Source organism: Megascapheus bottae, chromosome 36 (assembly GCF_031878675.1).
Source record: "Megascapheus bottae isolate mThoBot1 chromosome 36, mThoBot2.hap1, whole genome shotgun sequence".
Taxonomy (NCBI): Eukaryota; Metazoa; Chordata; class Mammalia; order Rodentia; family Geomyidae; genus Megascapheus; species Megascapheus bottae.
Genome location: NC_143544.1, coordinates 7329276 through 7341733, shown reverse-complemented (window position 1 = coordinate 7341733; position 12458 = coordinate 7329276). Strand labels below are relative to the sequence as shown.

Sequence of the window (12458 nt, the reverse complement as noted above, 5' to 3'; positions counted from 1 at the left end):
CTAAAAACCAGAACCCCTCCCGCGTGTGTGTATGTGTTAGTTCTGGGTGCAGGGTGGGAATGGGGGAAAGGGGAAGGAGCAGCGAGTGGTAGAGCACTACAGTAACCAGAACAAAATTCCAAAAACCAGAACCCCTCCTGTGTGTGTGCGTGCGTGTGTGCGTGTGTTAGTCCTGGGGCTTGAACTCAGGATCTGAGCACTGCCTGTGGGCTTTCTCAGTACCACTGTTGCTGGCTTTGTGTATGTGTGTGTGGTACCAAGGAATTGAACCTGGATCTTCAAGCATGCTGGGCAGGCACTCCTGGCCCCAGAACCCTGACCTTTCTTGATGGACCTGTAGGCCCTACAAAGGTGTCCAAGTCATGACAAGTACCTGACTGGGCCTGACTATCTTCACCAGAGCCCATATGAACACAGATCTGAGGCCCCCAGAGCCAGAAAGGGCCAAGCCTGCCTGCCCATGGACAATCCCAACTGCATAAGGAGAGAGGTTCATCTGCCCAGGCTGGGCCATACCTGCCCCATAGCATGCTGCAGTAGTGTTGGGTGCCCCACAAATCGCACATTATCGATCTTCAGTTCAAATTTTTGGCCACACATTTCAGACTTGGTTGCCAAAATTGTTGCTAGAATAACATCTGAAAACCTGAAAATTAAGAAGGTAAGGTGAAAACAAAATAGCCACGTATCACAGCATTGTGCCCACCCTCCTCGGGATGGGAGGGTCCCAGCGGTGCTGCTCTACCCCAGTGCTGATGGACAAGTCAAAATCAATGGTTCTCTTGCAGCAATCCCAGGTTAGGGGAGTAAAATCACCAGAATTACAGGTAAAAGGCAGGAGAAGCACAGGTTGAAAGCACATGCTGTCATTTCTTGCATGCTATATGAAATTAGGAGAGAAACAGCTGCAGTTTGTGTGTAAAGGTGAATCAGCTGGAGGTGGCACTGTCCTCGGGAGCCTCTCTCAACCTCCAGGAACCTCCCACAGTGCCATGTCAAGGGCCAGGGAACAATGCTCAGTAATGCATGCACACTGCTAAGTTTCTCACAGCTCTTCCCCTATCTTAAACTCTTACAATTTTCTAGATTTTATTTAGACACTGTTACAGGATCACAGGACATACAGAATCAAGTACTGTGAGGGAAGTGGGAACCACTGGGGTGCAGGGAGCACGTCAGCAAGCGTGTCTCCCCATCGTGAGCTAGTCCTTCTGCCTGGGGGATGCAGATAAGGGAGTGGCCAGCACTGGGTGTGGTGCTGGTTCTTATCTCAAGAGCCCAAGGCCTGAGAGCCTCTGCGCTAGAAACCTAGGTGCCTTTGCCCACCAGTCCACCAAGGAAAGCTTTTCTAATTTCCAGGTCAGGAGGGCAGAGTGTCTTGGGCAAAGTGTCCCTAGGGTCTCCTCCTGCCCTAGACAAGGAGATCTACACACAGCCCACAATCCTGAAGAGGACTAGGAGACACAGACAGTTCCGTGTGATTCCTTCCCCTCCTATATTACCTTCTCTCCAAGAGGCAATCCACGGGGGAGGAGGAACTAACAACATTGTATTTATTTATTTATTTATTTATTTTTGTCAATTGTGGGTCCTGAACTCTGGATCTGGGCGTTGTCCCCCAGCAATTCAGCTCTAAGTTTCCATGGCTAAAAGAAAAAAACGAAGACAACCGGGTGCCAGTGGCTCACGCCTATTATCCTGGCTACTCAGGAGGCTGAGATCTGAGGATCGCAGTTTGAAGCAAGTCCAGGCAGGAAAGGACATTTGTTTGTTTGTTTGTTTAGTCAGTGATGGGGTCTGAACCCAGAGTTCAAATCCCAGGCCTAGGCACTGTCCCTGAGCTCTTCAGCTCAAGGCCAGTGCCCTCCACTTGCTATGACTTGAGCCACAGAGTTACTTTCTGGTAGTTAATTGGAGATATGAGTCTCACGGACTATCCTGCCCAGGTTGGCTTTGAATTGTAATCCTCAGATCTCAGCCTCCTGAGTAGCTACGATTATAGGCGTGAGCCACTGGCACACAGCAATGAGATTCTTATTTCCAATAAAACTACTCAGAAAGCCGGGTGCAGTGGCTTACGCCTATAATCCTAGTTACTCAGGAGGATGAGATCTGAGGACCAAGGTTCAAAGCCAGCCCTGGCACAAAAGGACCTCAGACTCTTATCTCTAATTAACCTCTAGAAAATGGGAAGTGGGGCAGTGGCCTTGAGCTGAAGAGCTCAGGGACAATACCCAGGCCCAGGTGTAGGGCAGTAGCCTTGAGCTGAAGAGCTCAGGGGCAGCGCCCAGGCCAAATTCAAGCCCCATGACCCACCCAAAAAAAAAAAAAAAGTGGCACTGTGGTTCAAGTGGTAGAGCACTAGCCTTGAGAAAGCTCAGGGACATCACCCAGGCTATGAGATCAGGCCCCAGGACAGACTCTAAGAGAACTGACTCTTCTCCTCTATGGCCTCCTTGTTTTGGGGCTCACATACTTAAGTATGACCTCCAAGGCTCAGAGGGCACCCCACTGGGCAGTCAGGGGTAGCAGGCCAGGAAAGCCCCACTTCCTATAGGAGCTCCTACACAAGCACCATAATATAAAATGTAGGAACCATTTTGAATCTCTAGATTTACTTAATATCAGCCAAGCCTGAACATCTCACTCAACACCTAAACACAGGTAGTACATACAAGAAAGACATCTCCCCCATACAGCCTAACCTCCCTGAAAACTGAGCGAAGAGACAATGATCAAAGTCTCTTCCATGGCAGTGGAATGGAGCCCCAACGCTCGTAAGCCCAGCCCAGCACTTTCACAAGGGTGGTTCCTACCTGGGGGAAGGAGAAATTCATAGAAAGATATCTGTTGTCAGTCTATCACAGAATTACACAGAGAAAGGCCCAGGGCCAGGAGGAAGTCTGGGCTCTTGACAGGGGACTGGGACGTGAGGCCCACGCTAGGGCCTGTGTGCCTCGTTAGTCGTTCTTCAATATTGAGGGAAATTAGGAATTTAAACACAATTACAAGAAGAAAAGGCAGCAGAAATTAAGACAGAGCATGGTGGGGAAGTCTTGGTCTTACCCTGCCACCAATTGCTCATCGGTTGGAGGACATGGCTTGCTGAAATAGGAACAGGACCATCAAGACCAAACAAACAAATTCTTAAAAACTATGAAAAGTTACAAAGTTGTTTAACAAAACTATACAGTACTTGTAGCAGAAGTCACCATTAGGCAATAGTTGTATCAAGAACTTACCCAAGGGCTGGGAAAGTGACTTAATGGTAGAGCGCTTGGTTAGCATGCACAAAGCCCCAGGTTCAATTCCTCAGTACCACATACACAGAAAAAAACAGAAGTAGTGCTATAGCTCAAGTGGTAGAATTTTAGCCTTAAGGAATGCCCAAGGATAGTGCTCAGGCCCTGAGTTCAAGCCCCAGAACTGGCAAAAAAAAAAAAAAAAGGAGGAGGAAGAGGAGAAGGAGAAGAAAAGGAAAAAAAGGAAAGAGGCTGGAATCTCATGCCTGTAATCCTAGCTATTCAGAGATCTGAGTACCATGGCTCAAAACCATGCCAGGCATGAAAGTTCATGAGACACTTATCTCCAATTAACCACCAGAAAACCAGAAGTGGTGCTGTGGCTCCAATGGTAGAGTGCTAACCTTGAGCTGAAGAGCTCAAGGGCAGCACCCAGGCACAGAGTTCAAGCCCTATGACCGACCAAAAAAAGAAAGAAAGAAAGAGGGGGAGGAGGAGGAGAGAAAGAGACAGAGGGAGAGACAGAGAGAAATGGAGGGAGGGAGGGAGGGAGGGAGGGAGGGAGGGAGGGAGGGAGGGAGGGAGGGAGGGAGAGAGGGAGTGGGTATGCCTTGCCATGTGTCTCCATGTTCAGGTCATGGCATCCTAATTCAGCTCTCTTATTGGTATTGTATCTGTTGTTTCTGTCATCTCTAGCCTCTTTCCTGACTATATTGAGTATGTTTTCTAGCTGCTGGCCTTTGAGACTCCAGTCCACCTTGTAGTCACTGGCCTTTAACAAAAGACTCCAAGATTTGAACCTGCCAAAAAAAAAAAAAAAAAAAAAAGCCAAGCCTGATGGCTCAAGCCTGTAATCCTAGCTACTCTGCCCAAACCAAGAGTTCAAACCCCATGACCCACTAGAAAGAACGAGAGAGCGAGAGCGAGAGAGAGAGAGAGAGAGAGAGAGAGAGAGAGAGAGAGAGAGAGAGAGAGAAACTTACCCAAGCCAGACACTGGTGGGTCACATCTGAAATCCTAGCTACTGAGCAGGCTGAGATCTGAGAATCACAGTTCTAAGCCAGCCTGGAGAGGACAGTCTGTGAGATTCTTATCCCCAGTTAACCACCAGAAAACCGGAAGTGATACTATGGATCAAAGTGGCAGAGTGGCAGCCTTTAGCCAAGAGCTCAGGGATAGCACCCAAGCCCCAATTTCAAACCCCATGATGGAAAGAACAGAAGGGAGGGAGGGAAAGGGGAAAGAGAAGGAAGGGAGGGAGGGAGGGAGGGAGGGAGAGGAAGAGAGGGAGAAGAAGGGAGGGAGAGAGAAAGTTACCCAACAAGAAAAGTATAGACATTTGAAGATGCGGAAGATGCTCTGAGGCACTACAGGACAGAACAGTGGACTGACAGGCCTGCACAGTAACACAAAGCAGTACGGAACTGAGCCCTTAGAGAAACTGACTTCTGCCTTGAAAACATGGGGATGTGCCATGGAATTAACAGATGCTGTATTAAAATTACTAAATGAGGCTTTTTTGTGTGTGTGTGAGTCATGGGGCTTGAACTTGGCCTGGGCATTGTCCATGAGCTCTTCAGCTCAAGGCTAACACCCTACCCTTGAGCCAAGCCCCACTTCCCATTTTCTAGAGGTTAACTAGAGATTAAGAGTCTCAGGTCCTTTTGTGCCTGAGCTGGCTTTGAACCTTGATCCTCAGATCTCAGCCTCCTAAGTAGCTAGGATTACAGGGGGCCACTGCCCCGGCTGAATGAGGCATTTCTTAAATTTAATAAAAAGAATTTTTTTTTTTGGTCAGTCATGGGACTTGAACTCTGGGCCTGGGCATTGTCCCTGAGCTCAAGGATATTTGCCGTACCCCTTTAGCCACAGGGCCACTTCCAGTTTTCTGGTGGTTAATTGGAGACAAGAGTCTCACTGACTTTAGTGCCCAGGCTAGTTTTGAACTTCGATCCTCAGATGTCAGCCTCCTGAGCAGCTAGGATGACAGGCAGGGGCCACAAGAGCCCAGCAATAAGAAGAAATTTTGAATACAAACACCCATGGTTTTCAAATACTGAAATAATTCCCTTGAAAACATCATTTCATGATGAAGTCTCGGAAAACCAACTACAGGAATTAGAGTGGCTGGCTCTGTTCCAATGACCTACAGCACAGGTAGAGGACCAGTATGCAGAAGCAAAAGCTTCCTATGTGTCTGTAATAAACAAATTTACTCCAAGCTACCATCTTCCCCCACCACACCCACACCCACACTGGGTCTTGAACTCAGGGCCTGGATTTTGTCCTTTAACTCTTTCCCTTGAGGCTAGCGCTCTACCACTTGAGCCATAGTTCTTGAGCATCTAGGATTATAGGCATAAGCCAGTGGTGCCCAGCTCCAAGCTACCATCTTTAAAAGACAAGAAAACCAGGGACAATCCCCTTGGATAGCCAACAAGCCTCCACTGCCAGCCATCCCCACCTACTGGTCTCTCTCTCAAGGTTCACTCCTCTTGAAGACAGTCACAGCTCATGCCACAGGCCCTTAAGAATTCTCATAAATAAATAAATAAATAAATAAAATAATTCTCATATAAGAGAATAAAACCTTGGCCAGAAGTTTGGCCTAATGGTAGAGTGCTTGCTTAGCATGCACAAAGACCAGGTTCAATTCCTTGGTACCACATATATAGAAAAAGTGGGAAGTGGTGCTGAGGCTCAAGTGGTAGTATTCTAGCCTTGAGAAAGCCCAAGGACAGTGCCCAGACCCTGAGTTCACACCCTGAGACTGACAGGGGAAAAAAAAAAAAAAAAAAAAGAGGATAAAACCACTTTGCGCTGGTGGCTCACATCTGTAATCCTAGCTACTCAGGAGGCTGAAATCTGAGGACTGTGGTTCAATGCTAGTCCAGGTAAAAATATCCATGAGACTCTCATCTCCAATTAACCACTCAAAAACTGGAAGTGGCACTGTAGCTCAAAGTGGTAGAGTGCTAGCCTTAAGCAAAAGACCTCAGAGACAGACTAGGCCCTCAGTTCAAACTCCTCAACTGACCGAAATAAATAAATAAACCCTAGAAGTTTAGAATCCCAGTAATTTCCACTCTGTCTCCCAGAGGGAGTAAACACAGGAAGGGACAAGACTCATTCCCCGCCCCCCACCCCAGCCTCAGCCCCGGCCCGGTTGTGGGACTTGAACTGTGGGCCTGGGGCACTGTCCCTGAGCACTTCAGCTCAAGGTTACCACCCTACCCATGGAGTCACAACAGGGCCACTTCCGGTTTTCTTTTTTTGTTTGTTTTTTTTTTGTTTTGTTTTTGCCAGTCCTGGGCTTGAGCTCAGGGCCTGAGCACTGTCCTTGGACTTTCTCAAGGCTAGAGCTCTACCACTTGAGCCTCAGCACCACTTCCGGTTTTTTTCTGTATATGTGGTACCGAGGAATCGAACCCGGGTCTTCGTGCATGCTAGGCAAGCACTTTAACCACTAGGCCAAACTCCCGGCCACTTCCGGTTTTCTGGTGGTTAATTGGAGGTAAGAGTCTCACGAACTTTAGTACCAGGGCTGACTTTGAACCACGATCCTCAGATCTCAGCCTGCTGAGTAGCTAGGATTACAGGCATGAGCCAGGCCAAGACTCATTCTTTCTCTGAATCTAGAAAACTGTCACCATCAAACCAGCTGCAGCTCCCAAACCCATCACCTAATCACAACCAGAGTTTGTCCACCCAGAAGGGCCTGGGTGGACTGTGCTGTACGTGAGCATCTGCATCTGACCTATGGGTACCTTTTAGAAGAATGACTTCTAAGAGCAATAAAGGGGCCTGCTTTCCTCTGTTTCCTCTGTAGCAGAGAAACACCCTCGTGGACATGAGCCCATGTGCTTCCAGGCCTCCTTTATCAACTGTCCAAGCCCATAGCTGGGGCATGTGCCCAAATTATTCAGCAAGCCAAAGACTGGCAGGACAACCCCCAGATCTTCCCTACCTACAAGTACCCAGTGAGTGAAGAAAAGGACACTTGCCTTCTCAGGAGGACGAACAGTTTAGTCAGTAGGAGAGTAGGATTCCGCCCAGGCTTGGGAGCAGAATTCGATCCGCTCTGCAGTGATGACAGAGCCCTTACCTGGAGTCACCATCCTGGTCCTCAGCATGGTCACTTGTGTTGTTAACAGCATATCTGCTACGCGGCTTATCTGAGGAAAGGCAGAAAGGGGAAGAGGGCTAAGAAAGAGGAACATCACAAAACTATTTAAAAACCCATGCTTTCCAAATCACTGTCTAGTCACACAGTGGAATATTATTCAGCCATTAAAAGGGATAAACAAGCTGGGCATGGTGGCTCACACCTGTAATCCTAGCTACTCAGGAGGCTGAGATATGAGGATTGTGGTTCAAAGCCAGCCCCAGCACTAAAGTCCATGAGACTCTTATCTCCAATCAACTACTAGAAAACCAAAAGTGGCTCAGTGGCTATAAAACATCTGAATGAAATAAACCCTACCAGAAGGACAATTACTTCGTATATTAAAACACACACACAAAGAGCCAGTCACCAGCTGATCACACATGCAATCCTATCAATGTTTGAAGCCAACCTGAGCAAGGAAGTTTGTTAAGACTTTTTTTGGTCTCTTTTGTGCCTGAGCTGGCTTTGAACTACAATCTTCAGCTCTCAGCCTCCTGAGTAGCTAAGATTACAGGTGTGAGAGCCACTGGTGCCTGGATATGAACATTATTATTGTTTATTTAGCCAATCCTGGGGCTTGAACTCAGAGCCTGAGAACTGTCTCTGAACTTTTTCATGCAAGGTTAGTGTTCTACCAGTTTGAGCCACAGTGCTATTTGCACTTTTCTGGTGGTTTAATGGTGATAAGAGTCTCATAGGGCTAGGAATGTTGCTTACAGGTAGAGTGCTTGCCTAGCATGCATAAAGTTCTGGGTTCAATTCCTTAGTACCACATAAACAGAAAAGGCTGGAAGTAGCACTATTGCTCAAGTGGTAGAATACTAGCCTTGAGCAAAAGAAACCCAAGGACAATGCCCAGACCCTGAATTCAAGTCACAAGACTGGCAAAAAATAATTAATTAATCAAGAAAAAAAAAATGTCTCAGATTTTCCTGCCTGGGCTGGCTTTGAACTAAGATCTTCAAATCCTAGCGTCATGACTAGTTAGGTTTATAGGAATAAGCCTAGCTTATAAGACTTTTCTCCATCAAACTTCAAAAGAAGCCAGAAGTAGAACTGTGGTTCAAATGGTGGAACCCTAACTTTGGGAAAAGGAATCTCAGGGATAGCTCCCAGCCTGAGTTTTTTGTGTGCATGTGTAGGTTGTGGGACTTGAACTCTAGGCCTGGGTGCTGTCCCAGAGCTCTTCAGCATAAGGCTAGCTCCTTATCTCTGGGCCTGGGCAGTATCCCTGAGTTCTTCAGCTCAAGACTACCACCTTACCCATGGAGCCACAGTGCCACTTATGGTACTGTAGTGGTTAACTGGAGATAGGAGTCTCACAGAGTTACAGACTTTAGTGCCCAGGCTGGCTTTGAACTATGATCCTCAGATCTCAACCTCCTGAGTAGCTAGGTCTGAGCCAGAGCCACCACACCTGACCTGAGTTCTAAGTTCTAGCCCCAGGAACAGTACCAAAAATAAATAAATAAACAAAATGGATGGATGTGGTTCAAATGCCAGAACAGACCCACCTCCCAGGACTGCCAAGAATGAAAATAAAAAGTTCATTGTTTGATTAGATCCAACCCTACTTCTTTAATTTGATCCTATACATACCCTGAAAAATAATATACACAGGGGTCACGGGTTTGGCCTTGTGGTAGAATGCTTGCCTAGCATGAATGAAGGCCCAGATTCAATTCCTCAGCATCCCAGGGAGCCAAAAGTGGGAAGTGGATCAAGCGGTAGCGTGTCAGTCTGGAGTGAAAAGGACGAGGGATAACCTCTATCCCTGAGTTCAAGCCCCAGTAACAGCACAAAAACAAAACAGAAATGCCAAGTGCATAGCTTAAATCAGCAAAAGATTTTCTAAAAAATGTTCAAACTGGGCCGGGAGTTTGGCCTAGTGGTAGAGTGCTTGCCTAGCATGCACAAAGACCCAGGTTTGATTCCTTGGTACCACATACATAGAAAAGTCAGAAATGGTGCTATGGGTCAAGTAGTACAGCACTAGTCTTGAGGAAAGCCCAAAAATAGTGCTCAGGCCCTGGTTCAAGCCCCAACACTGGCAAAAAAAAAAATGGTTTAACTAAATGAATCCTACTTAGTATGTGGAAATCACTGCAGCCATTTAAAAAGTACAAGGCCACTCCACAGGCTGATGCTATACCAAGATGCAGATGTAACAGGAAATGAAAACAGAACCAGAGCAGTGTGGATAGTGTATTTTCAATTGTGCTTAGACAATAAAATGTGTATATGCTTGTGTTTCACAGGTAGTTTTGGTAAGATGCACTGATGCTTATACAGAAGGTTCTGGAAAGATGCACAGGAAAATAGTTTACCGGGGTTGTCCTTACAAGGGAAACCAGAGGCTGAGTAAAGGTAAGTAAAAATAAACTTTTGATATCTAAGCCCTTTTTGTAACTGTGGATCATATTATCAAGTTTTAAAAATAATGTTCATAAATCGAATTTAAAAAATAATTTCCAGGGGCCGGGAGTTTGGCCCACTGATAAGAGTGCTTGCCAAGCATGCACAAAGACCCAGGTTCGATTCATGGGTACCACATACATAGAAAAGCCAGAAATGGTGGTATGGCTCCAATGGTACAGTGCTAGTCTTTAGGAAAGCACAAGGACAGTGCCCAGGCCCTAAGTTTAAGCCCCAGGTCTGACTAAACAAATATAATATTCATAGCCAGGGCTGGCTTTGAACCTTGATCCTCAGATCACAGCCTCCTGAGTAGCTAGCGTTACCACCAAGCCCAGGTGTATTCATGTGCATATCTATGGGAAAGTGGGGGACAGCTCTAAATCAGAGGGAAAAGGGTGGAATAGCACAGCAGGAGAGCCCACTGGACATTGATGACTTATTCAACTTGTGAACAGTGACGGGAGGGAGGGAGGGGGAGCAAATGAGGGAACAGATGACACTGTGAAAGGAAATGTACTTATTACCTGACCGATTGAAATGTAGCTCTTCTACATATCACCTCTATAATAATAAAGTACATTTAAAAATGTTCATCCACCTAAGAAGGGTAAGTTGCTGTGCAGGACTAAAAGTAAGGTACCAATGTGTAGACATACAGTTGGTATCTACGAACAGAAGGGATGATTACCAAAATATGAGTCATAATTCCTGCGATGGGAATCTGGACTTGACTATCAAAAACCTAGACTGGAGGTGCGGCTCAAGTGGAACAGGGCCGGCCCTGAGTTCAAACCTCAGTTCCAATCAACGGAGTGCTCCACCTATGCTGGAGATGGGACTCAGGGCCTTGCACCTGCTGGGCAGGCGCTCTACCGCCTGCAACACACCCCAGTCCAATCCTGTCTGTCTTTATTAGCACGTGTGAGCTGTACACAAGGAGGTTTCACGGCCAGGGTCCACACACCTTCAGAAGACTGGTGGAGAGAGCCAGCGGGGGCCCTGGGGGAGGGAGAGAGGGGGGAGGGGGTACCGGGCTCTGGGGGAGGGGGCCCTGGGGTGGGGCGGGGGAGGGCAGGCTGGTGCCTTGGGGAAGGGGAGCCGGGTCCTGGGGGAGGCGGGGCGGGGGAGGGGGTAGGGTCCTGGGGGAGGGGGCCCTGGGGTGGGGCGGGGGAGGGCAGGCTGGTGCCTTGGGGAAGGGGGTGCCGGGTCCTGGGGGAGGCGGGGCAGGGGAGGGGGTCCCGGGTCCTGGGGGAGGGGGGCCGAGCCGGGGCCCAGGGAAAGGGGGGAGGGTCCTGGGGGAGGGGGCCCTGGGGCGGGGCGGGGGAGGGCAGGCTGGTGCCTTGGGGAAGGGGGTGCCGGGTCCTGGGGGAGGGGGCCCTGGGGTGGGGCGGGGGAGGGCAGGCTGGTGCCTTGGGGAAGGAGGTGCCGGGTCCTGGGGGAGGGGGCCCTGGGGTGGGGCGGGGGAGGGCAGGCTGGTGCCTTGGGGAAGGGGGTGCTGGGTCCTGGGGGAGGGGGCCCTGGGGTGGGGCGGGGGAGGGCAGGCTGGTGCCTTGGGGAAGGGGAGCCGGGTCCTGGGGGAGGCGGGGCGGGGGAGGGGGTAGGGTCCTGGGGGAGGGGGCCCTGGGGTGGGGCGGGGGAGGGCAGGCTGGTGCCTTGGGGAAGGGGGTGCCGGGTCCTGGGGGAGGCGGGGCAGGGGAGGGGGTCCCGGGTCCTGGGGGAGGGGGGCCGAGCCGGGGCCCAGGGAAAGGGGGGTAGGGTCCTGGGGGAGGGGGCCCTGGGGCGGGGCGGGGGAGGGCAGGCTGGTGCCTTGGGGAAGGGGAGCCGGGTCCTAGGGGAGGGGGCCCTGGGGTGGGGCGGGGGGAGGGCAGGCTGGTGCCTTGGGGAAGGGGAGCCGGATCCTGGGGGAGGCGGGGCGGGGGAGGGGGTGCCGGGTCCTGGGGGAGGGGGGAGGGTCCTGGGGGAGGGGGCCCTGGGGTGGGGCGGGGGAGGGCAGGCTGGTGCCTTGGGGAAGGGGGTGCCGGGGCCCCGGGGGAGGCGGGGAGCCTGGGCCCCGCTTGGGCGGGCGCGGGGGGCCGGGGGCCGGGCGCCACTTACTGGTCAGGGCCGCCGGGTGCTCCGGGCTCCTCTGGAAGGGGTACCTGAACAGGAGCTTATTGCCCCGGCTGCCCGAGCTCACCAGGATCACGCTGATGGGGCTGGTGTTGTCCCCCATGCCGTCGGGGCGGAGGGCACGGGGAGGACCGGCAGGGGCGGGGGGCTGGGGGCGGGGCGGGGGCCGAGGAGAGCGCGGCGCGGCCCCGGACCCACTCGGCGCCCTCGGCCAGGCCCGCGAGGCCGCGACGCTCCCGGGACGCTCGCGCACCCGCCACTCTCGCGAGACTTCCGCCTGGCGGCCGGGACGCAGGGGCGCGGTGGGGCCGAGTGCGCAGGCGCGGCCGTGTGCGCAGGCGCGGCGCGGGGAACCTCGCGCTCGGCCTGGGCTCCGTCCCGGCTCGGAAGCGGCGTTCCGGAAGCTCTCACGCCTGGAGTCCGAGCTACCCCGGAGCACGAGGCCCGGGGATGGCGGCCGAAGCGACGTGGAGCTTCGGCTGCGGTGGAGGAGGAGCAGCCTGGAGCAGGGGAGCTGGGGA

General features: G+C 51.2%; 1 protein-coding gene across 5 annotated transcripts in view; it reads right to left on the bottom strand.

Moving 5' to 3' along the window:
* Nprl3 (NPR3 like, GATOR1 complex subunit) overlaps nucleotides 1-12161 on the bottom strand; it is a 46118-nt gene extending 33957 nt beyond the window's left edge. For 2 of the 5 annotated variants that reach the window (XM_090324902.1, XM_090324901.1), the window contains exons 1-3: nucleotides 11923-12160; nucleotides 7348-7417; nucleotides 517-646 (exon numbers count right to left, since the gene is read on the bottom strand). In XM_090324902.1, coding sequence (XP_090181028.1) covers nucleotides 517-646; nucleotides 7348-7417; nucleotides 11923-12040 — 318 coding nt within the window. In that variant the 5' untranslated portion in view covers nucleotides 12041-12160. Of the gene's footprint in view, nucleotides 1-516; nucleotides 647-3066; nucleotides 3106-7347; nucleotides 7418-11922 lie in introns of all 5 variants that reach the window. The other 3 variants (XM_090324905.1, XM_090324904.1, XM_090324900.1) reach the window with 3 other exon arrangements.
* Between the last annotated feature and the right edge of the window lie 297 nt (nucleotides 12162-12458).